The sequence below is a fragment of the Chamaea fasciata genome, unplaced genomic scaffold, assembly GCF_029207755.1.
Source record: "Chamaea fasciata isolate MVZ Bird 193981 ecotype frontalis unplaced genomic scaffold, bChaFas1.0.hap1 SCAF_950, whole genome shotgun sequence".
Classification (NCBI taxonomy): Eukaryota; Metazoa; Chordata; class Aves; order Passeriformes; family Sylviidae; genus Chamaea; species Chamaea fasciata.
In genome coordinates this window covers 1-25,297 of record NW_027095035.1, presented here as the reverse complement: position 1 = coordinate 25,297, position 25,297 = coordinate 1, and the positions used below count along the sequence as shown (strand labels likewise).

General features: G+C 63.8%; 2 protein-coding genes across 2 annotated transcripts; both read right to left on the bottom strand.

Annotated features, from left to right (window-relative positions):
- Positions 1-12,469: 12,469 nt before the first annotated feature.
- Positions 12,470-17,684, bottom strand: LOC136306070 (zinc finger protein 628-like). Its single transcript, XM_066209424.1, has 2 exons — positions 17,651-17,684; positions 12,470-16,540 (listed from the first exon to the last, which is right to left on the bottom strand). The coding sequence occupies exon 2, from the start codon at positions 16,530-16,532 to the stop codon at positions 12,888-12,890; it is 3,645 nt and encodes a 1,214-aa protein (XP_066065521.1). The 5' UTR covers positions 16,533-16,540; positions 17,651-17,684; the 3' UTR covers positions 12,470-12,887.
- A 310-nt stretch (positions 17,685-17,994) lies between these two features.
- On the bottom strand, positions 17,995-24,850 carry LOC136306069 (CD5 antigen-like). Its single transcript, XM_066209423.1, has 10 exons — positions 24,463-24,850; positions 23,896-24,051; positions 23,708-23,761; positions 22,869-23,192; positions 22,654-22,679; positions 22,496-22,555; positions 22,310-22,417; positions 21,578-21,773; positions 20,493-20,807; positions 17,995-18,164 (listed from the first exon to the last, which is right to left on the bottom strand). Exons 1-10 carry the CDS (start codon positions 24,746-24,748, stop codon positions 18,118-18,120), a joined length of 1,572 nt encoding a protein of 523 aa, XP_066065520.1. The 5' UTR covers positions 24,749-24,850; the 3' UTR covers positions 17,995-18,117.
- Between the last annotated feature and the right edge of the window lie 447 nt (positions 24,851-25,297).

The following is a 25,297-nucleotide window of genomic DNA, read 5'->3' as shown; positions in this document are numbered from 1 at the left end:
TCCCCAAGTGTCCCCAAGTGTCCCCAGGGTGCTCCGAGGGTCCCAGCTGTCCCCAGGGTCCCCCAGCTGTCCCCGAGGGTGTCCAGGGTGCCCCAAGGGTCGCCAGCTGTCCCCGAGGGTGTCCCACGTGTCCCCAGGTGTCCCCAGCCGTCCCCGAGTGTTACCAGGGTGCCCCAGCTGTCCCCAGCTGTCCCCAGGTGTCCCCACCTGTCCCCAAGGGTCCCCAGCTGCCCCCCAGGGGTCCCCCCGCTGTCCCCAGCTGTCCCCAGGGTGCCCCAGCTGTCCCCAAGTGTCCCCAGGGTGCCCCAGCTGTCCCCAGGGTCCCCCCAGGTGTCCCCGAGTGTCCCGCGGGCTCCCCGGGGCCCCCCGGCCGCGGTGTCACCTGTGTCGGGGCGCTGTGGCCGTCCGCAGGTGTCCCCGCGCTGTCCCCGCGCTGTCCCCGCGCTGTCCCCGTGTCCCCCCCGCCGGCCCCGCCGTTGTGACTCAGAGTTTCCCGCGGCCGCGGCGCCACCGCCCCGCCGGGCTCTGTCACCTGCGCGGGGACACTGGGGACACTGGGGACACTGGGGGACACTGGGGGGACACTGGGGACACTGGGGACACTGGGGGACACTGGGGGACACTGGGGGGACACTGGGGGGACACTGGGGGACACTGGGGGACACTGGGGGGACACTGGGGACACTGGGGACACTGGGGACACTGGGGGGACACTGGGGGACACTGGGGGACACTGGGGACACTGGGGACACTGGGGACACTGGGGGGACACTGGGGGACACTGGGGGACACTGGGGACACTGGGGACACTGGGGGACACTGGGGGGACACTGGGGGGACACTGGGGATACTGGGGACACTGGGGACACTGGGGGGACACTGGGGGGACACTGGGGGGACACTGGGGGACACTGGGGACACTGGGGGGACACTGGGGGGACACTGGGGATACTGGGGGACACTGGGGACACTGGGGGACACTGGGGGGACACTGGGGACACTGGGGACACTGGGGGGACACTGGGGATACTGGGGGACACTGGGGACACTGGGGGGACACTGGGGACACTGGGGACACTGGGGACACTGGGGGGACACTGGGGATACTGGGGGACACTGGGGACACTGGGGGGACACTGGGGGACACTGGGGGGACACTGGGGGGACACTGGGGGGACACTGGGGACACTGGGGGGACACTGGGGGACACTGGGGGACACTGGGGGGACACTGGGGACACTGGGGGACACTGGGGGGACACTGGGGGGATTGGGGACACTGGGGGACACTGGGGGGATTGGGGACACTGGGGACACTGGGGGGACACTGGGGGACACTGGGGGGACACTGGGGGGACACTGGGGGACACTGGGGACACTGGGGGACACTGGGGGACACTGGGGGGACACTGGGGGGACACTGGGGGACACTGGGGACACTGGGGGACACTGGAGGGACACTGGGGGGACACTGGGGGGACACTGGGGACACTGGGGGGACACTGGGGGGACACTGGGGGACACTGGGGACACTGGGGGGACACTGGGGGACACTGGGGGACACTGGGGGGACACTGGGGGACACTGGGGGGACACTGGGGGACACTGGGGGACACTGGGGACACTGGGGGACACTGGGGACACTGGGGGGACACTGGGGGACACTGGGGACACTGGGGGACACTGGGGGGACACTGGGGGACACTGGGGGGACACTGGGGGGACACTGGGGGGACACTGGGGGACACTGGGGACACTGGGGGACACTGGGGGACACTGGGGGGACACTGGGGGGACACTGGGGACACTGGGGACACTGGGGGGACACTGGGGGGACACTGGGGGACACTGGGGGGACACTGGGGGGACACTGGGGGGACACTGGGGGACACTGGGGGGACACTGGGGGGACACTGGGGGACACTGGGGACACTGGGGACACTGGGGACACTGGGGACACTGGGGGGACACTGGGGACACTGGGGGGACACTGGGGGACACTGGGGACACTGGGGGGACACTGGGGACACTGGGGACACTGGGGGGACACTGGGGGACACTGGGGACACTGGGGGGACACTGGGGGACACTGGGGGGATTGGGGACACTGGGGACACTGGGGGGACACTGGGGACACTGGGGACATTGGGGGACACTGGGGACACTGGGGGGACACTGGGGGGACACTGGGGGGACACTGGGGGGACACTGGGGATACTGGGGGACACTGGGGACACTGGGGGACACTGGGGACACTGGGGACACTGGGGGGACACTGGGGGGACACTGGGGGACACTGGGGACACTGGGGACACTGGGGACACTGGGGACACTGTGCTGGACTGGGAGCGGGTTTGGGGTCACTGGGATATACTGGGGGGGACTGGGAGTGTCCCTGGGGGCGCGTGGAGCTGGACTGGGCCGTGCTGGGCTGTACTGGGAGGATACTGGGCCATATTGGGCCATACTGGGCCATACTGGGAGGTTACTGGGGCCATACTGGGCCATACTGGGAGGATACTGGGGCCATACTGGGCCATACTGGGAGGATACTGGTGTCCCCAAACCCTGTGCCAAGGACCGGGCCCACCCCAGCACCTCCCAGTGCCCCCCCCCCAGTCCATCCCAGTCCCTCCCAGTATATTCCAGTATAACGCAGTCCCCCCCCAGGTCCCCCCCCAGTCCGCCCCAGTTTATCCCAGTATAACCCAGTCCCCTCCAGTCCCCCCCAGTCTATCCCAGTATAACCCAGTCCCCCCCAGTCCCCCCCAGTTTGTCCCAGTATAACCCAGTCCCCCCCAGTTTATCCCAGTATAACCCAGTCCCCCCCAGTCCCCCCAGTTTATCCCAGTATAACCCAGTCCCCCCCAGTCCCCCCAGTTTATCCCAGTATAACCCAGTCCCCCCCAGTCCCCCCCAGTTTATCCCAGTATAACCCAGTCCCCCCCAGTTTATCCCAGTATAACCCAGTCCCCCCCAGTCCCCCCAGTTTATCCCAGTATAACCCAGTCCACCCCAGTCTCTCCCAGTCCCCCCCAGTCCCCCCCAGTTTATCCCAGTATAACCCAGTCCCCCCCAGTCCCCCCAGTTTATCCCAGTATAACCCAGTCCCCCCCAGTCCCCCCCAGTTTATCCCAGTATAACCCAGTCCCCCCCAGTCCCCCCCAGTTTATCCCAGTATAACCCAGTCCCCCCCAGTTTATCCCAGTATAACCCAGTCCCCCCCAGTCCCCCCAGTTTATCCCAGTATAACCCAGTCCACCCCAGTCTCTCCCAGTCCCCCCCAGTCCCCCCCAGTTTATCCCAGTATAACCCAGTCCCCCCCAGTCCCCCCAGTTTATCCCAGTATAACCCAGTCCCCCCCAGTCCCCCCAGTTTATCCCAGTATAACCCAGTCCCCCCCAGTCCCCCCAGTTTATCCCAGTATAACCCAGTCCCCCCCAGTCCCCCCAGTTTATCCCAGTATAACCCAGTCCACCCCAGTCCCCCCCAGTTTATCCCAGTATAACCCAGTCTCTCCCAGTCCCCCCCAGTTTATCCCAGTATAACCCAGTCCCCCCCAGTCCCCCCAGTTTATCCCAGTATAACCCAGTCCCCCCCAGTCCCCCCCAGTTTATCCCAGTATAACCCAGTCCGCCCCAGTCTCTCCCAGTCTCTCCCAGTCCCCCCCAGTTTATCCCAGTATAACCCAGTTCACCCCAGTCCCCCCCAGTTTATCCCAGTATAACCCAGTCCGCCCCAGTCTCTCCCAGTCTCTCCCAGTCCCCCCCCGGTCCCTCCCCTCCCCCCCCGCACCTGTTCCCGCACCTGTCGCGGTCGCGGCCCTTCCCCCGTAATTAATGCCGGCAGCTAATTAACCCCTGCCCTGCGGCCGCCCGGCATTCCCGCTCATTAATCACCCCGCTCATTAATCACCCGGCTCATTAATCACCCCGCTCATTAATCACCCGGCTCATTAATCACCGGGGTCATTAATCACCGGGGTCATTAATCATTCCAGGATAATTAATGCCGGCAGCTAATTAACCCCTGCCCTGCGGCCGCCCGGCATTCCCGCTCATTAATCACCCGGCTCATTAATCACCCGGCTCATTAATCACCCCGCTCATTAATCACCGGGGTCATTAATCACCGGGGTCATTAATCATTCCAGGATAATTAATGCCGGCAGCTAATTAACCCCTGCCCTGCGGCCGCCCGGCATTCCCGCTCATTAATCACCCGGCTCATTAATCACCCCGCTCATTAATCACCCGGCTCATTAATCACCCGGCTCATTAATCACCCGGCTCATTAATCACCGGGGTCATTAATCATTCCAGGATAATTAATGCCGGCAGCTAATTAACCCCTGCCCTGCGGCCGCCCGGCATTCCCGCTCATTAATCACCCGGCTCATTAATCACCCCGCTCATTAATCACCCGGCTCATTAATCACCGGGGTCATTAATCATTCCAGGATAATTAATGCCGGCAGCTAATTAACCCCTGCCCTGCGGCCGCCCGGCATTCCCGCTCATTAATCACCCCGCTCATTAATCAATCATTCCAAGGTAATTAGTCTTCCCCGGGTAATTAATCGTTCCCCGGTCATTAATCATTCCCGGGTCATTAATCATTCCCGGGTCATTAACACCCTCCTACCGGTAATTAACTATTCCTCGGTAATTATTCACACCCCCCCAGTAATTAATCATTCCCGGCTCATTAACCGCCCCAGCAATTAATCACAACCCCGGTAATTATTCATTCCCACCCGGTAATTAATAATTTCCCCTAGTAATTAATCATTCCCCGGTCATTAATCACCCCCGGGTCATTAATCACCCCCCGGTCATTAATCACCCCCCGGTCATTAGTCTCAGCCAATTAGCGCAGCCACAGGTGGCCGGGGGGGGGAGGGGCGGCCCCGAATTCCTCCCGGGTCAGAGCGGGACCGGCCGCGGCTCCCAGTACAGACCAGTACAGACCAGTACGGACCAGTACGGACCAGTACAGACCAGTACGGACCAGTACGGACCAGTACGGACCAGTACGGACCAGTACGGGCCAGTACGGACCAGTACGGACCAGTACGGACCAGTATGGACCAGTATGGGCCAGTACAGACCAGTACGGACCAGTACAGACCAGTACGGACCAGTACGGGCCAGTACAGACCAGTACGGACCAGTACAGACCAGTACGGACCAGTACGGACCAGTACGGGCCAGTATGGGCCAGTATGGGCCAGTACAGACCAGTATGGACCAGTATGGACCAGTACAGACCAGTACGGACCAGTACAGACCAGTATGGACCAGTATGGACCAGTACAGACCAGTACGGACCAGTACGGACCAGTACGGACCAGTACAGACCAGTACGGACCAGTACGGACCAGTACGGACCAGTACGGACCAGTATGGGCCAGTACAGACCAGTACGGACCAGTACGGACCAGTACCGACCAGTACGGACCAATGTGGACCAGTATGGACCAGTACGGACCAGTCCCTCCCAGTCCCTCCCAGTCCATCCCAGTCCCTCCCAGTCCATCCCAGTCCCTCCCAGTCCATCCCAGTTCCCTCCCAGTCCATCCCAGTCCATCCCAGTCCCTCCCAGTCCATCCCAGTCCCTCCCAGTCCCTCCCAGTCCCTCCCAGTCCCTCCCAGTCCATCCCAGTTCCCTCCCAGTCCCTCCCAGTCCATCCCAGTTCCCTCCCAGTCCATCCCAGTCCATCCCAGTTCCCTCCCAGTCCATCCCAGTCCATCCCAGTTCCCTCCCAGTCCCTCCCAGTCCATCCCAGTTCCCTCCCAGTCCATCCCAGTCCATCCCAGTTCCCTCCCAGTCCCTCCCAGTCCATCCCAGTCCCTCCCAGTCCCTCCCAGTCCATCCCAGTCCCTCCCAGTCCATCCCAGTCCATCCCAGTCCCTCCCAGTCCCTCCCAGTCCATCCCAGTTCCCTCCCAGTCCATCCCAGTCCCTCCCAGTCCCTCCCAGTCCATCCCAGTCCATCCCAGTCCATCCCAGTCCATCCCAGTCCCTCCCAGTCCATCCCAGTTCCCTCCCAGTCCATCCCAGTCCATCCCAGTCCCTCCCAGTCCATCCCAGTTCCCTCCCAGTCCATCCCAGTCCATCCCAGTCCCTCCCAGTCCATCCCAGTCCATCCCAGTCCATCCCAGTCCATCCCAGTCCATCCCAGTGCCCCCGGCCCAGTCCGGGTGGGGGAGGGGCTCTGGTGCAGGCCCCGGGTGGGGGAGGGGCAGGGACAGGTGCGGGGGGCCCGAAATAACCGGGGGGGGAACTGGGAGGGACTGGGAGGGACTGGGTTATACTGGGAATCACTGGGGCCATACTGGGAATCACTGGGGCCATACTGGGAATCACTGGGGCCATACTGGGAATCACTGGGGGATACTGGGAATCACTGGGGCCGTACTGGGAATCACTGGGGCCGTACTGGGAATCACTGGGGCCGTACTGGGAATCACTGGGGGATACTGGGAATCACTGGGGGATACTGGGAATCACTGGGGCCGTACTGGGAATCACTGGGGGATACTGGGAATCACTGGGGCCATGCTGGGAATCACTGGGGCCATACTGGGAATCACTGGGGGATACTGGGAATCACTGGGGCCGTACTGGGAATCACTGGGGCCATACTGGGAATCACTGGGGGATACTGGGAATCACTGGGGGATACTGGGAATCACTGGGGCCATACTGGGAATCACTGGGGGATACTGGGAATCACTGGGGCCGTACTGGGAATCACTGGGGCCGTACTGGGAATCACTGGGGGATACTGGGAATCACTGGGGCCGTACTGGGAATCACTGGGGGATACTGGGAATCACTGGGGGATACTGGGAATCACTGGGGCCATACTGGGAATCACTGGGGGATACTGGGAATCACTGGGGCCGTACTGGGAATCACTGGGGCCATACTGGGAATCACTGGGGCCGTACTGGGAATCACTGGGGGATACTGGGAATCACTGGGGCCGTACTGGGAATCACTGGGGCCATACTGGGAATCACTGGGGGATACTGGGAATCACTGGGGCCGTACTGGGAATCACTGGGGCCATACTGGGAATCACTGGGGGATACTGGGAATCACTGGGGGATACTGGGAATCACTGGGGCCATACTGGGAATCACTGGGGGCCGTACTGGGAATCACTGGGGGATACTGGGAATCACTGGGGCCATACTGGGAATCACTGGGGGATACTGGGAATCACTGGGGCCGTACTGGGAATCACTGGGGGATACTGGGAATCACTGGGGGATACTGGGAATCACTGGGGCCGTACTGGGAATCACTGGGGGATACTGGGAATCACTGGGGGATACTGGGAATCACTGGGGCCGTACTGGGAATCACTGGGGCCATACTGGGAATCACTGGGGGCCATACTGGGAATCACTGGGGCCGTACTGGGAATCACTGGGGGATACTGGGAATCACTGGGGGATACTGGGAATCACTGGGGCCGTACTGGGAATCACTGGGGGATACTGGGAATCACTGGGGGATACTGGGGATCACTGGGGCCGTACTGGGAATCACTGGGGGATACTGGGAATCACTGGGGCCATACTGGGAATCACTGGGGCCGTACTGGGAATCACTGGGGCCATACTGGGAATCACTGGGGGATACTGGGAATCACTGGGGCCATACTGGGAATCACTGGGGCCGTACTGGGAATCACTGGGGCCATACTGGGAATCACTGGGGCCGTACTGGGAATCACTGGGGCCGTACTGGGAATCACTGGGGGATACTGGGAATCACTGGGGCCATACTGGGAATCACTGGGGCCATACTGGGAATCACTGGGGGATACTGGGAATCACTGGGGCCATACTGGGAATCACTGGGGCCATACTGGGAATCACTGGGGGATACTGGGAATCACTGGGGCCATACTGGGAATCACTGGGGGCCATACTGGGAATCACTGGGACCGTACTGGGAATCACTGGGGCCGTACTGGGAATCACTGGGGGATACTGGGAATCACTAGGGCCGTACTGGGAATCACTGGGGGATACTGGGAATCACTGGGGGATACTGGGAATCACTGGGGCCATACTGGGAATCACTGGGGGCCATACTGGGAATCACTGGGACCGTACTGGGAATCACTGGGGCCGTACTGGGAATCACTGGGGGATACTGGGAATCACTAGGGCCGTACTGGGAATCACTGGGGCCGTACTGGGAATCACTGGGGGATACTGGGAATCACTGGGGGATACTGGGAATCACTGGGGCCGTACTGGGAATCACTGGGGGATACTGGGAATCACTGGGGCCATACTGGGAATCACTGGGGCCGTACTGGGAATCACTGGGGGATACTGGGAATCACTGGGGCCATACTGGGAATCACTGGGGGATACTGGGAATCACTGGGGGATACTGGGAATCACTGGGGCCGTACTGGGAATCACTGGGGCCATACTGGGAATCACTGGGTGATACTGGGAATCACTGGGGCCATACTGGGAATCACTGGGGGATACTGGGAATCACTGGGGCCATACTGGGAATCACTGGGGGATACTGGGAATCACTGGGGCCATACTGGGAATCACTGGGGCCATACTGGGAATCACTGGGGGATACTGGGAATCACTGGGGGATACTGGGAATCACTGGGGCCGTACTGGGAATCACTGGGGCCATACTGGGAATCACTGGGTGATACTGGGAATCACTGGGGCCATACTGGGAATCACTGGGGGATACTGGGAATCACTGGGGCCATACTGGGAATCACTGGGGGATACTGGGAATCACTGGGGCCATACTGGGAATCACTGGGGCCGTACTGGGAATCACTGGGGGATACTGGGAATCACTGGGGGATACTGGGAATCACTGGGGCCGTACTGGGAATCACTGGGGCCATACTGGGAATCACTGGGGGATACTGGGAATCACTGGGGCCATACTGGGAATCACTGGGGGATACTGGGAATCACTGGGGCCGTACTGGGAATCACTGGGGCCGTACTGGGAATCACTGGGGGATACAGGGAATCACTAGGGCCGTACTGGGAATCACTGGGGCCATACTGGGAATCACTAGGGCCGTACTGGGAATCACTGGGGGATACTGGGAATCACTGGGGCCGTACTGGGAATCACTGGGGCCGTACTGGGAATCACTGGGGGATACTGGGAATCACTGGGGCCATACTGGGAATCACTGGGGGCCGTACTGGGAATCACTGGGGCCGTACTGGGAATCACTGGGGCCATACTGGGAATCACTGGGGGATACTGGGAATCACTGGGGGATACTGGGAATCACTGGGGGATACTGGGAGTCACTGGGGCCATACTGGGAATCACTGGGGGATACTGGGAATCACTGGGGGATACTGGGAATCACTGGGGCCATACTGGGAATCACTGGGGCCATACTGGGAATCACTGGGACCGTACTGGGAATCACTGGGGCCGTACTGGGAATCACTGGGGGATACTGGGAATCACTAGGGCCGTACTGGGAATCACTGGGGGATACTGGGAATCACTGGGGGATACTGGGAATCACTGGGGCCGTACTGGGAATCACTGGGGCCGTACTGGGAATCACTGGGGCCATACTGGGAATCACTGGGGCCGTACTGGGAATCACTGGGGCCATACTGGGAATCACTGGGGGATACTGGGAATCACTGGGGCCATACTGGGAATCACTGGGGCCGTACTGGGAATCACTGGGGCCATACTGGGAATCACTGGGGCCGTACTGGGAATCACTGGGGCCGTACTGGGAATCACTGGGGGATACTGGGAATCACTGGGGCCATACTGGGAATCACTGGGGGTTACTGGGAATCACTGGGGCCATACTGGGAATCACTGGGGCCATACTGGGAATCACTGGGGGATACTGGGAATCACTGGGGGATACTGGGAATCACTAGGGCCGTACTGGGAATCACTGGGGGATACTGGGAATCACTGGGGCCATACTGGGAATCACTGGGGCCATACTGGGAATCACTAGGGCCGTACTGGGAATCACTGGGGGATACTGGGAATCACTGGGGGATACTGGGAATCACTGGGGCCATACTGGGAATCACTGGGGCCGTACTGGGAATCACTGGGGGATACTGGGAATCACTGGGGCCATACTGGGAATCACTGGGGGCCATACTGGGAATCACTGGGACCGTACTGGGAATCACTGGGGCCGTACTGGGAATCACTGGGGGATACTGGGAATCACTAGGGCCGTACTGGGAATCACTGGGGGATACTGGGAATCACTGGGGCCGTACTGGGAATCACTGGGGCCATACTGGGAATCACTGGGGGATACTGGGAATCACTGGGGGATACTGGGAATCACTGGGGCCATACTGGGAATCACTGGGGCCGTACTGGGAATCACTGGGGGCCATACTGGGAATCACTGGGGCCGTACTGGGAATCACTGGGGCCGTACTGGGAATCACTGGGGGATACTGGGAATCACTGGGGCCGTACTGGGAATCACTGGGGCCATACTGGGAATCACTGGGGGATACTGGGAATCACTGGGGCCATACTGGGAATCACTGGGGCCGTACTGGGAATCACTGGGGCCATACTGGGAATCACTGGGGCCGTACTGGGAATCACTGGGGCCGTACTGGGAATCACTGGGGCCATACTGGGAATCACTGGGGGATACTGGGAATCACTGGGGCCATACTGGGAATCACTGGGGCCATACTGGGAATCACTGGGGGATACTGGGAATCACTGGGGGCCATAATGGGAATCACTGGGACCGTACTGGGAATCACTGGGGCCGTACTGGGAATCACTGGGGGATACTGGGAATCACTGGGGGCCATAATGGGAATCACTGGGACCGTACTGGGAATCACTGGGGGATACTGGGAATCACTGGGGGATACTGGGAATCACTGGGGGATACTGGGAATCACTAGGGCCGTACTGGGAATCACTGGGGCCATACTGGGAATCACTAGGGCCGTACTGGGAATCACTGGGGGATACTGGGAATCACTAGGGCCGTACTGGGAATCACTGGGGCCATACTGGGAATCACTAGGGCCGTACTGGGAATCACTGGGGGATACTGGGAATCACTGGGGGCCATAATGGGAATCACTGGGACCGTACTGGGAATCACTGGGGGATACTGGGAATCACTGGGGGATACTGGGAATCACTGGGGGATACTGGGAATCACTAGGGCCGTACTGGGAATCACTGGGGCCGTACTGGGAATCACTGGGGCCATACTGGGAATCACTGGGGGCCATAATGGGAATCACTGGGGGATACTGGGAATCACTAGGGCCGTACTGGGAATCACTGGGGCCATACTGGGAATCACTAGGGCCGTACTGGGAATCACTGGGGGATACTGGGAATCACTGGGGGCCATAATGGGAATCACTGGGACCGTACTGGGAATCACTGGGGGATACTGGGAATCACTGGGGGATACTGGGAATCACTGGGGGATACTGGGAATCACTAGGGCCGTACTGGGAATCACTGGGGCCGTACTGGGAATCACTGGGGCCATACTGGGAATCACTAGGGCCGTACTGGGAATCACTGGGGGATACTGGGAATCACTGGGGCCATACTGGGAATCACTGGGGCCATACTGGGAATCACTGGGGCCGTACTGGGAATCACTGGGGCCGTACTGGGAATCACTGGGGGATACTGGGAATCACTGGGGCCATACTGGGAATCACTGGGGGATACTGGGAATCACTGGGGCCGTACTGGGAATCACTGGGGGATACTGGGAATCACTGGGGGCCATACTGGGAATCACTGGGGCCATACTGGGAATCACTGGGGGATACTGGGAATCACTGGGGGATACTGGGAATCACTGGGGCCGTACTGGGAATCACTGGGGGATACTGGGAATCACTGGGTGATACTGGGAATCACTGGGGCCGTACTGGGAATCACTGGGGCCATACTGGGAATCACTGGGGCCGTACTGGGAATCACTGGGGGATACTGGGAATCACTGGGTGATACTGGGAATCACTGGGGCCGTACTGGGAATCACTGGGGCCGTACTGGGAATCACTGGGGCCATACTGGGAATCACTGGGGGATACTGGGAATCACTGGGGCCATACTGGGAATCACTGGGGGCCATACTGGGAATCACTGGGGCCATACTGGGAATCACTGGGGCCGTACTGGGAATCACTGGGGGATACTGGGAGATCAAACTGCCCAGCCCCCACTCCCAGTGCTCCCAGTTACTCCCAGCCCTTGGCCCCGCCCCCTCTCGTTGTCCCCGCCCCCTCCTTTTGGCCCCGCCCCCTCCCGCAAGCACAGACCGCACTGAGGGGGGGAGGGGCGCCTTTATTGACACGGGAACGACCTCACCTGGGCCAGGTGAGCTCAGGTACCCCCCCGCCCCCCCCTCACCTGCGCCAGGTGAGCTCAGGTACCCCCAGGTAACCCCAGCCCCCCCTCAGCTGCGGGCACAGGTGTGCAGGTGCCCCGCCCCCCTCACTCTGGGCACGGGGAGCACCTGGGGGGCTCCAGGTGGGCGCTGGGCACCCGGGCAGGTGACAGGTGGGGGGGAGGGCTGATGAGTCCAGGTGGGCACTGGGCACCTCCAGGTGGGCACTGGGCACCTCCGACATGTCCAGGTGGGCACTGGGCACCTCCAAGGTGTGTCCAGGTGGGCACTGGGCACCTCCAAGGTGCGTCCAGGTGGGCACTGGGCACCTCCAGGTGGGCACTGGGCACCTCCAAGGTGTGTCCAGGTGGACATTGGGCACCTCCAGGTGGGCACTGGGCACCTCCGACGTGTCCAGGTGGACATTGGGCACCTCCAAGGTGTGTCCAGGTGGGCACTGGGCACCTCCTAGGGGGGCTCCAGGTGGGCACTGGGCACTTTCGAAGCGTCCAGGTGTGTGCCGGGAATCTCCAGGTGGACACCGGGCATGTCCAGGTGGACACTGGTCATCTCTAAGGTGTCCAGGTGGGCGCCGGGCACCTCTGCCGTGGTCTGCAGGTGGACACTGGGCACCTCCAGGTGGACACTGGGCACCTCTGATGTCTCCAGGTGGACACTGGGCACCTCCCCCATTGTCTCCAGGTGGACACTGGTCACCTCCACGGGTTCCAGGTGGACATTGGTGACCTCTGACCTCTCCAGGTGGACACTGGTCACCTCCACGGGTTCCAGGTGGACATTGGTGACCTCTGTGGGTTCCAGGTGGACATTGGTGACCTCTGACGTCTCCAGGTGGACACTGGTCACCTCCACGGGTTCCAGGTGGACATTGGTCACCTCTGTGGTCTCCAGGTGGGCACTGGGCACCTCCCTCATTGTCTCCAGGTGGACACTCGTGACCTCTGACATGTCCAGGTGGGCACTGGGCACCTCTGCCCTCTCCAGGTGGACATTGGTCATCTCGGTAGATTCCAGGTGGACATCGGTCACCTCTGCGGGTTCCAGGTGGACGTTGGTGACCTCTGACCTCTCCAGGTGGACACTGGGCACCTCCACGGGTTCCAGGTGGACACTGGGCACCTCTGACACGTCCAAGTGGTCAGAGGGCACCTCTGACGTCTCCAGGTGGACACTGGTCATCTCTGTGGGTTCCAGGTGGACACTGGCCACCTCCACGGGTTCCAGGTGGACATTGGTCACCTCTGACCTCTCCAGGTGGACACTGGGCACCTCCGCAGGTTCCAGGTGGACATTGGTCACCTCCTCCATTGTCTCCAGGTGGACACTGGTGACCTCGGTGGCCTGGAGCTGGACACTGGTGACCTCAGGTGGGGCTGGCAGCACCTGGAGCTGGACGTTGGTCACCTCAGGTGGTGGTGGCAGCACCTGGAGCTGGACGTTGGTGACCTCAGGTGGGGCTGGCAGCACCTGGAGCTGGACGTTGGTGACCTCAGGTGACGCTGGCAGCACCTGGAGCTGGACGTTGGTCACCTCGGCGGCCTGGAGCTGGACACTGGTGCCACCTGAGGGTGGTGGCAGCACCTGGAGCCGGACGTTGGTGACACCCGAGGTCAGCGGCAGGGCCTGGAGGTGGACGTTGGTCACCTCACCTGCACGGAGCTGGACGTTGGTGACCTCAGGTGGGGCTGGCAGCACCTGGAGCTGCAGGTTGGCGACACCTGGAGGTGGCGACAACGCCTGGAGCTGGACGTTGGTGACCTCAGGTGGGGACAGCACCTGGAGCTGGAGGTTGGTGACCTCCGAGGGCAGCGGCAGCACCTGGAGCTGGACACCTGGGACACCTGGGACACCTGGGACACCTGGGACACCTGGACCTGTCACACTTGATACACCTGGGACACCTGCACCTGTAACACCAGTCGCACCTGTCGTACCTATCCCTGTCACACCTGTGACACCCGTGATCTCGCCACCCTGCACCTGGACATTGGTGACCTCTGGGGCCACCGGCAGCACCTGGAGCTGGACACCTGGGACACCTGGGACCCCTGCGACACCTGTCACACCTACACCTGTGACCCCTGCGACCCCTGTCACACCTACACCTGTCACACCTACACCTGTGACCCCTGTGACCCCTGTCACACCTGTAATCCCGCTCACACCTGTCACACCTGCCACACCCACACCCGTCACACTTGCCGCACCTCTGAGTCCTGTGACTCCTGTCACACCTACACCTGTCACACCTGTCACACCTACACCCGTCACACCTGTCGCACCTGCGACCCCCGTCACTCCCGTCACCTCAGCCACCTGCAGCTGCAGCCCCGCCCCCTCCTGCCCGGCCCCAGGTACCAGCAGCACGCTCTGCCAGGTGTTCACCCCTTTGCCCGCCCGCGCCAGGTGCTGCCGGGCGTGGCCGGGCGGAGCCGGCAGCAGCAACACCTTGCGGGGGGCGTGGCCGGGCGGGGCGGGCAGCAGCAGGTAAGCGGCGGGCGGGGCGGCAGGCGAGGCGGCGGGCGCGCGGCGCCGGGCGGGGCCGTGCGTGCGCAGGTGCCGCTGCAGGTAGGCGGCCATGACGAAGGCTTTGGGGCAGGCGGGGCAGCGGAAGGGCCGCGCCGCCGAGTGCGTGCGCCGGTGCAGGTGCAGGTTGGACGAGTGCGTGAAGCTCTTGCCGCAGGTGCCGCAGGTGTAGGGCCGCTCGCCCGTGTGCACGCGCAGGTGCTGCCGCAGGTTGGCCGCCTGGGCGAAGCCCTTCCCGCAGGTGGCGCAGGTGTGCGGCCGCTCACCTGTGTGCGTGTGGCGGTGGCGCCGCAGGCTGGAGGAGTTCTTGAAGGCCTTGGGGCAGGTGGGGCAGCGGTAGGGCCGCTCACCTGAGTGCTGCCGCAGGTGGTACTGGTAGTGCGACGCCCACTTGAAGGTCAGGCCGCACTGGGCGCACCTGAAGGCGCGCAGCCCCGTGTGCACGCGCAGGTGAGTCTGCAGGAGCGACGAGCGCTTGAAGCTCTTCCCGCAGGTGGAGCAGGTGTAGGGGCGCTCACCTGTGTGGTCGCGCAGGTGGTAGCGCAGCCCCGAGGAGCCTTTGAAGGCTTTGCCGCACTCGCCGCACCTGTACGGCCGCTCGGGGGGCGTGGCCGGGGGCGGGGCGGCGGGTTCACCCGGCGGGGGCGTGGCCGGCTGGGGCGGGGCTCTGGGGGCGGCCGCGCACCTGGGCCGCTGGTGGCCGGGCAGGTGCCGCGCCAGCCCCGAGCCGTTCTTGAAGCTCTTGCCGCAGGTGAGGCAGCGGTGGGGCGCGGCCGGGGGCGCGGCCGCGCCCGGCCCCTCTGGCTCGGCGCAGGTGACCCCCAGCGGCCTCCAGAGCGGCTCAGGTGAGGCGGGGGCGGGGCCGGCGGGGGCGGGGCCCTGCAGGTGCTGCCGCAGGCAGGCGTGCGAGGCCAAGGGCGCGGCGCAGGCGGGGCACTGCGGGGCGGGGCCGTGCGTGCGCCGGTGCAGGTGCAGGTTGGACGAGTGCGTGAAGCTCTTGCCGCAGGTGCCGCAGGTGTAGGGCCGCTCGCCCGTGTGCACGCGCAGGTGCTGCCGCAGGTTGGCCGCCTGGGCGAAGCCCTTCCCGCAGGTGGCGCAGGTGTGCGGCCGCTCACCTGTGTGGGTGTGGCGGTGGCGCCGCAGGCTGGAGGAGTTCTTGAAGGCCTTGGGGCAGGTGGGGCAGCGGTAGGGCCGCTCACCTGAGTGCTGCCGCAGGTGGTACTGGTAGTGCGACGCCCACTTGAAGGTCAGGCCGCACTGGGCGCACCTGAAGGCGCGCAGCCCCGTGTGCACGCGCAGGTGAGTCTGCAGGAGCGACGAGCGCTTGAAGCTCTTCCCGCAGGTGGAGCAGGTGTAGGGGCGCTCACCTGTGTGGCCCCGCAGGTGGTAGAGGAGGGCGGAGGAGCCCTTGAAGGCCTTGGGGCACTCGGGGCACTTGTAGGGCCGCTCACCTGTGTGGCTGCGCAGGTGATGCGCCAGGCGCGACGACCAGCGGAAGGACTTGCCGCACTCCCGGCAGGTGAAGGGCGGCTCGGGGCCGCCTGCGGGGGGCGCTGTGCCCGCCATGGCCGCACCTGAGGGGGACGCGGGGCGGGTGAGAGCCCGCACCTGAGACAGGTGAGAGCCCAGACCCACCCCAGGTGGGTACACGGGGACAGGTGAGAGCCCAGACCCACCCCAGGTGTGTACACGGGGACAGGTGAGAGCCCTGACCCACCCCAGGTGTGCACATGGGGACAGGTGAGAGCCCAGACCCACCCCAGGTGTGTACACGGGGACAGGTGAGAGCCCTGACCCACCCCAGGTGTGCACATGGGGACAGGTGAGAGCCCAGACCCACCCCAGGTGTGTACACGGGGACAGGTGAGAGCCCAGACCCACCCCAGGTGTGTACACGGGGACAGGTGAGAGCCCTGACCCACCCCAGGTGTGTACACGGGGACAGGTGAGAGCCCTGACCCACCCCAGGTGTGTACACGGGGACAGGTGAGAGCCCTGACCCACCCCAGGTGTGTACACGGGGACAGGTGAGAGCCCTGACCCACCCCAGGTGTGTACACGGGGACAGGTGAGAGCCCAGACCCACCCCAGGTGTGTACACGGGGACAGGTGAGAGCCCTGACCCACCCCAGGTGTGTACACGGGGACAGGTGAGAGCCCAGACCCACCCCAGGTGTGTACACGGGGACAGGTGAGAGCCCTGACCCACCCCAGCTGTGTACATGGGGACAGGTGAGAGCCCAGACCCACCCCAGGTGTGCACATGGGGACAGGTGAGAGCCCAGACCCACCCCAGGTGTGTACACGGGGACAGGTGAGAGCCCAGACCCACCCCAGGTGTGTACACGGGGACAGGTGAGAGCCCAGACCCGACCCAGGTGTGTACACGGGGACAGGTGAGAGCCCTGACCCACCCCAGGTGTGTACATGGGGACAGGTGAGAGCCCAGACCCACCCCAGGTGTGCAGGTGGGATCCCAAACCCCAGACGAGGGGGCGTGGCCAAACCGGGGGCGTGACCAGGGCCGCCATAAGCCCCGCCCTTCCCCACAGGCCTCGCCTCTCTCCGCCCTCAGGCCCCGCCCCTTTGCCCTCAGCCGCTGCAGGCCCCGCCTCCTCCAGGCCCCGCCGCTTCCTCCTCCTCCTCCTCCTCTTCCTCCTCCTCGTGGCCCGCTCCCCGCTCACCTGCCGGGCTGGCGGAGGCTCCGCCGGGGCCGGAACCGGGACAGGACCGGGACAGAACCGGGACACAACCGGGACAGGACCGGGCCCGGCGCCGCCGCCGCCGCCGCGCAACGCCCGGGCCGCGCCGCCTGACGAGGCCACGCCCCCTCCGCCTCACCAGGCCGCGCCCCCCTCCTGCTTCCCGCCTTCGCCGCCGCCAATCAGGACACGCCTCCCCCTCCAGCCAGGCCACGCCTCCCTCTACCCTCCGGAAGCGCGCGCGGGGCATGCTGGGTAACGTAGTCCCGCGCCCGTTCTACGGGCCTTGAGTGGTTTGTACTGGTTTATACTGGTTTGTACTGGTTTGTACTGGTTTGTACTGGTTTGTGCTGGTTTGTACGGGGTTTTATTGGTCCGGACCGGTCTGGACTGGTTTGGGGGGGCTGTTTCAAGGTGACTCCGAGGTGTTCCGGGGCTGGCCCAGGTTCCTACGGCTCAGGTGAGCTCGGGGGCTCCTCAGGCAGCAGCGGCTCCCCTGGGAAATGGAACGGAGGGGGGAATAAGGGGGGGGGATTTGGGGGGGGTCCCCAAAACCTTCCCGACCCCCGGGACCCCCAAAGACCCCCCCGGACCCCCCAAAGACCCCCCGGACCCCCAAAGACCCCCCGGGACCCCCCCAAGGACCCCCCAAGGACCCCCCAAGACCCCCCCAAGGAACCCCCGGACCCCCCGGGACCCCCCGGGACCCCCCCAAGGAACCCCCGGACCCCCCAAAGACCCCCCGGACCCCCCAAAGACCCCCCGGACCCCCAAAGACCCCCCGGGACCCCCCAAAGACCCCCCGGACCCCCAAAGACCCCCCGGGACCCCCCAAGGAACCCCCGGACCCCCCAAAGACCCCCCGGGACCCCCCCAAGGAACCCCCGGACCCCCCAAAGACCCCCCGGACCCCCCAAAGACCCCCCGGACCCCCAAAGACCCCCCGGGACCCCCCGGGACCCCCCAAAGACCCCCCGGGACCCCCCGGGACCCCCCAAAGACCCCCCGGACCCCCCAAAGACCCCCGGGACCCCCCCAAGGAACCCCCGGGACCCCCCAAGGACCCCCCGGACCCCCCCAAGACCCCCCAAGGATTTTGGGGGGTCCTGGGGGGGGATCTGGGGGGGGTTTGGGGGTCACCTGGGGGGTTTTGGGGTCACCTGGGGGTTTTGGGGTCACCTGAGGGGTTTCGGGGTCACCTGGGGGGTTTTGGGGTCACCTGGGGGGTTTGGGGTCACCTGGGGGGTTTGGGGTCACCTGGGGGGTTTTGGGGTCACCTGAGAGGTTTTGGGGTCACCTGGGGGGTTTTGGGGTCACCTGGGGGGTTTGGGGTCACCTGAGGGGTTTTGGGGTCACCTGGGGGGTTTCGGGGTCACCTGGGGGGTTTTGGGGTCACCTGGGGGGTTTCGGGGTCACCTGGGGGGTTTTGGGGTCACCTGGGGGTTTTGGGGTCACCTGAGGGGTTTCGGGGTCACCTGGGGGGTTTCGGGGTCACCTGGGGGCTTTGGGGCAGTTTTGGGATATTTTGGGGTCCCGGCCGTACCTGTTGGGCGCCAGGCCCGGCGGTGGGGGGCACACCTGGCGCACAGGTAAAGGCCCAGCAGGGCCCCGCAGAGCCCCGCCCACAGCCCCAGCAGCACCTCCAGCACCGAGCACGAGCTGGGCAGGGCTGCGACAGGTGAGACACGGACAGGTGAGGGATGGACAGGTGAGGGATGGACAGGTGAGACACGGACAGGTGAGGGATGGACAGGTGAGACACGGACAGGTGAGGGATGGACAGGTGAGACACGGACAGGTGAGACACGGACAGGTGAGACACGGACAGGTGAGACATGGACAGGTGAGACATGGACAGGTGAGACACGGACAGGTGAGACACGGACAGGTGAGACATGGACAGGTGAGACACGGACAGGTGAGGGATGGACAGGTGAGACATGGACAGGTGAGACATGGACAGGTGAGACATGGACAGGTGAGACACGGACAGGTGAGACATGGACAGGTGAGGGATGGACAGGTGAGACACGGACAGGTGAGACACGGACAGGTGAGACACGGACAGGTGAGACATGGACAGGTGAGACACGGACAGGTGAGACACGGACAGGTGAGACATGGACAGGTGAGACATGGACAGGTGAGACACGGACAGGTGAGACACGGACAGGTGAGACACGGACAGGTGAGACACGGACAGGTGAGACAAGGACAGGTGAGACATGGACAGGTGAGACATGGACAGGTGAGACACAGACAGGTGAGACAGACAGGTGAGACATGGACAGGTGAGACACGGACAGGTGAGACATGGACAGGTGAGACACGGACAGGTGAGACAGGTGGGACAGGTGAGGGATGGACAGGTGAGACACAGACAGGTGAGGGATGGACAGGTGAGACACGGACAGGTGAGACACAGACAGGTGAGACACAGGTGAGACAGGCAAGGTATGGACAGGTGAGACAGGGGAGGGATGGACAGGTGAGATATGGACAGGTGAGACACAGACAGGTGAGACAGGGGAGGGATGGACAGGTGAGATATGGACAGGTGAGACAGGTGAGACACGTGAAACAGGTGAGACAGGTGAGGGATGGACAGGTGAGACAAGTGGGACAGGTGAGATATGGACAGGTGAGACAGGCGGGGTATGGACAGGTGCGACAGGTAAGGAATGGACAGGTGCGACAGGCGTGCACGGGTGGGGACAGGTGAGGGAAAATGGGACAGGAGAGATGGGGAGAACAGGTGAGCCAGGCGAGGTGGACAGGTGAGAACACTTCGGGACAGGTGAGGCCAGGTGAGCCCCGCACTCACCTGGCAGCTCCTCACAGGCCACGGCGGCGGCCGCACCTGAGCGGCAGGTACCTGCGCGCAGCCCTCGGCACTCGAGCAGCAGCTCCTCGGTGCCCCGACAGGTGAGCTCGGCCAGCCACGCCCCCCCCGGCAGGTGCGGCCCCACAGGTGCGCTGAGGGCGGGGCCGCAGCCCAGCTGCCGGCACAGCACCTGCGCCTCGGGCAGCCCCCAGGTGAGGCCGCACACCTGCAGCCAGGTGCGGTTCAGCAGCACCTGCACCTGCCCCGCGCAGGGCCCGGGGCCGCCCTGCAGCCGCACCTGGGGGGGGTCGGCACCTGCCGGGAGGGGAGGGGAGGGTGAGGCGCACCTGGGGACACACCTGGGCGCACCTGGGGACACACCTGGGCGCACCTGGGAGCACCCGGGGTCTGCCAGAACCCACCTGACACCTCCCGGACACACCTGAGGCCTCCAGGCCCTCACCTGTCCTCCCCCTTAAACCACACCTGAGCTCCCCAAGGAACACCTGAGCACACCTGGGCACACCTGCCTTTAACCTCCAGAGCTCACCTGTTACCTGAGCGCACCTGCTCCATCAGTGGCTCTCACCTGAGCCACACCTGAGCCTCACCTGAGCCCACCTGGGGCTCACCTGAGCCACACCTGAGCCTCACCTGAGCCCACCTGGGGCTCACCTGAGCCCCACCTGAGCCCACCTGTCCCACCTGGGGCTCACCTGAGCCCCACCTGAGCCCACCTGTCCCACCTGGGGCTCACCTGAGCCCCACCTGAGCCCACCTGTCCCGCCTGGGGCTCACCTGAGCCCCACCTGAGCCCACCTGTCCCACCTGGGGCTCACCTGAGCCCCACCTGAGCCCACCTGTCCCACCTGGGGCTCACCTGAGCCCCACCTGAGCCCACCTGTCCCGCCTGGGGCTCACCTGAGCCCCACCTGAGCCCACCTGTCCCACCTGGGGCTCACCTGAGCCCCACCTGAGCCCACCTGTCCCACCTGGGGCTCACCTGAGCCCCACCTGAGCCCACCTGTTCCACCTGGGGCTCACCTGAGCCCCACCTGAGCCCACCTGTCCCACCTGGGGCTCACCTGAGCAGACGACGCCGGCGTCCTCTCTGTGGCCGCAGTTGTGCTCCCCCCAGGTGTGCAGGTGACACTGCGTCAAGGTGAGCTCCTCACCTGTGCAGTGCGTCCCGTCCAGCCAGATCGGGTCCGGGCCCTGCCCGAAGTGGGCGTGGCCGGGGGCGGCCAGGGCGGTGCCGCAGCCCAGGTACCGGCAGATCACCTGCCACAGGTGTGGGGACAGGTGTCAGCCCAGCCCAGGTGTCCCCAGGTGTGTCCCCAGGTGTCCCCAGATGTGTCCCCAGGTGTGTCTCAGGTGTCCCTAGGTGTGTCCCAGGTGTATCTCCAGGTGTCCCAGGTGTCCCCAGGTGTGTCCCAGGTGTCCCCACCTGTCCCCAGGTGTCCCCAGGTGTGTCCCAGGTGTGTCCCAGGTGTGTCCCCAGGTGTATCCCAGGTGTATCCCAGGTGTCCCCAGGTGTGTCCCAGGTGTCCCCAGGTGTCCCCAGGTGTCCCCAGGTGTGTCCCAGGTGTGTCCCCAGGTGTCCCCAGGTGTGTCCCAGGTGTCCCCAGGTGTCCCCAGGTGTGTCCCAGGTGTGTCCCAGGTGTCCCAGGTGTCCCAGGTGTCCCCAGGTGTCCCCAGGTGTGTCCCAGGTGTCCCAGGTGTGTCCCAGGTGTGTCCCAGGTGTCCCCAGGTGTCCCCAGGTGTCCCCAGGTGTCCCCAGGTGTCCCCAGCTGTGTCCCAGCTGTGTCCCAGCTCACCTGCGCGTCCGCCATGTCCCAGGTGTCGTCGCAGACCGTGCCCCACCTGCGCCCGTGCAGCACCTCCACCCTGCCCACGCACCTGGAGGAGCCGTTCACCAGCCGCACCTGCGGACACACCTGGGCTCACCTGGGGGCACCTGGGGACACACCTGGGGGCACCTGGGGACACACCTGGGGCCTCACCTTCAGCTGTGCCTCAGTGTCCACCTGTGAGCTCACCTGGGTGACCGCCTGGGAGTTCACCTGCGGGTACACCTGGGGATTTACCTGTGGACACACCTGGGCCACACCTGGGCATCCCCACCTGGGGCTTTACCTGGGGGTTCACCTGCGGTTGTTACCTGGGGATGCAGCGAGGGATCAGCACCTGTGGGGGAGGGGGAGAGATGGGAGTGGCACACCCGGCACACCTGAGCGTGTCTCACCTGGCCGAGCACACCTGTCCCTGCTCACCTGCGCACACCTGTCCCTGCTCACCTGCACTCACCTGCCCATACCTGTGCACACCCGCACACACCTGCTCATATCTCACCTGTCCCTGCTCACCCGCACTCACCTGCGCACACCACACCTGCGTCCTCGCCGTGGTGACAGTTGTGTTGGCCCCAGGTGTGGGCGGGGCAAAGCTCCAGCGCCGCCTCCGAGCCCTGACAGGTGACCTCGTCCAGCCAGATGGGGCCCTCACCTGGCCCGAACTCACCTGTGCCCGCCAGCGCCAGGGCGGGGCCGCAGCGCACCTGGCGGCAGGTGACCTGCGCGTCCCGCAGCTCCCAGGAGTCGTCGCACACCGTGCCCCACCTGCCCGCGTGGAACACCTCGACACGCCCCGCGCACCTGTGCGGGCCCCCGGCCAGCCGCACCTGGCCCTCCTGGGGCTCACCTGGGCACCGACACGCACAGGTGAGCTCACCTGGGCACCCCGCACACACAGGTGAGCTCACCTGGCCCACCTGGGGCTCACCTGGGCACCGCACACACAGGTGAGCTCACCTGGGCACCCGCACACACAGGTGAGCTCACCTGGCCCACCTGGGGGCTCACCTTGGGCACCGACACGCACAGGTGAGCTCACCTGGGCACCGCACACACAGGTGAGCTCACCTGGCCCTCCTGGGGCTCACCTGGGCACCGCACACACAGGTGAGCTCACCTGGGCACCGCACACACAGGTGAGCTCACCTGGCCCTCCTGGGGCTCACCTGGGCACCGCACACACAGGTGAGCTCACCTGGGCACCGCACACACAGGTGAGCTCACCTGGCCCACCTGGGGCTCACCTGGGCACCGCACACACAGGTGAGCTCACCTGGCCCTCCTGGGGCTCACCTGGGCACCCGCACACACAGGTGAGCTCACCTGGGCTCCAGGGCTCACCTGGGGGTGTCAGGGACTCACCTGAGGCCGTCGGGGTGGCACCTGATGGCAACACGGCCTCACCTGGGGGCACGCCTGGAGCACGGGACACGGACAGGTGAGCTCACCTGGGCGGGGCTCAGCACCTCGGCCAGGTGTGGGCGCTGTTCAGCGGCCCCGCCTCACCTGTCCCATCCCCCCCCTCACCTGTCCCCGCCCGGGGGACTCACCGCAGAGCCACAGCTGCAGCAGCAGCCCCAGGTGAGCCGGCAGGTAAAGGGGGCCCCAAATCCTCATGGCAGGTGAGTTCAGGTGTTCACAGGTGAGCTCAGGCACAGGTGAGAAGGTGCGGCCCGGCCAGGTGAGATCTCCGGACTGAGGCTGACCTGGGGCACAGGTGAGAGAGCAGGACAGGTGAGGGTCCCCCCACACCTGAGCCCCCCAGGTGTTTCCCAACCCCAGGTGTGTCCCCGCCAGGTGTGCCGCCCCCAGGTGAGTCCATGACCAGGTGTGACCCCCCCCAGGTGTGTCCCCCCCAGGTGTGTTGTTCCCCCCCCCAGCTGACCCCCCCAGGTGTTTCCGTGCCCAGGTGACCCCCCAGGTGTGTTGTCCCCCCCCCAGGTGACCCCCCTCCCCTCCCCCCCCCCCAGGTGCGCTTCACCTGCGCTGCCGCCTCCCGGCCCGGCCGTTCCCGCGTTTTCCTGGCGCGGCTGTGACGTCACCGCGCCCCTCCCCCCTCCCCTCCCCCCCCCCTTTGGGGTCACCGGTGGGGGAGGGGCGGGGTCACCTGAGGTCACCTGTGGGGCCATGGCGGCTCCAGGTGCGCTCGGGGGCTCCAGGTGTGCCCGGGGGGGGCTGGGACTCACCTGGCGGCTCCTGGGGCTGCTCCACCTGGGCGGTGAGTGACGTCATCGGGGAGGGGGCGGGGGGGGTCATCCCGAAATTTGGGCGGTTTCGCCCCAAAAAAAACCCCCGCGAGACTCGGGGCGGAAATTCCGGGATTTTATCCCCAAAAAAATTCCCGGGATTTGGGACCGAAACTGGGGGGGGGGGGTGATTCCAAAAAAATCCGGGAGCTTCCATCCCCAAAATTCCGGGATTTTAGCCCAAAATTTCAGGGATTTGGGGCTGGAAATTGAGGATTTTTTATCCCCAAAATTCCGGGATTTTAGCCCAAAATTTCAGGGATTTGGGGCTGGAAATTGAGGATTTTTTATCCCCAAAATTCCGGGATTTTAGCCCAAAATTTCAGGGATTTGGGGCTGGAAATTGAGGAATTTTTATCCCCAAAATTCCGGGATTTTAGCCCAAAATTTCAGGGATTTGGGGCTGGAAATTGAGGAATTTTATCCCCAAAATTCCGGGATTTTAGCCCAAAATTTCAGGGATTTGGGGCTGGAAATTGAGGAATTTTTATCCCCAAAATTCCGGGATTTTAGCCCAAAATTTCAGGGATTTGGAGCTGAAATTGAGGGATTTTATTCCCAAATTTTTTGAGGGATTTGGGGCTGGAAATTGAGGGATTTTATCCCCCCGAACTGAAGGATTTTATCCCCTAAAACTGAGGGATTTTGTTTAAAAAATAAAATTAAAAAAAATAAAGCGGAATTTGGGGCTGAAATGGAGGGATTC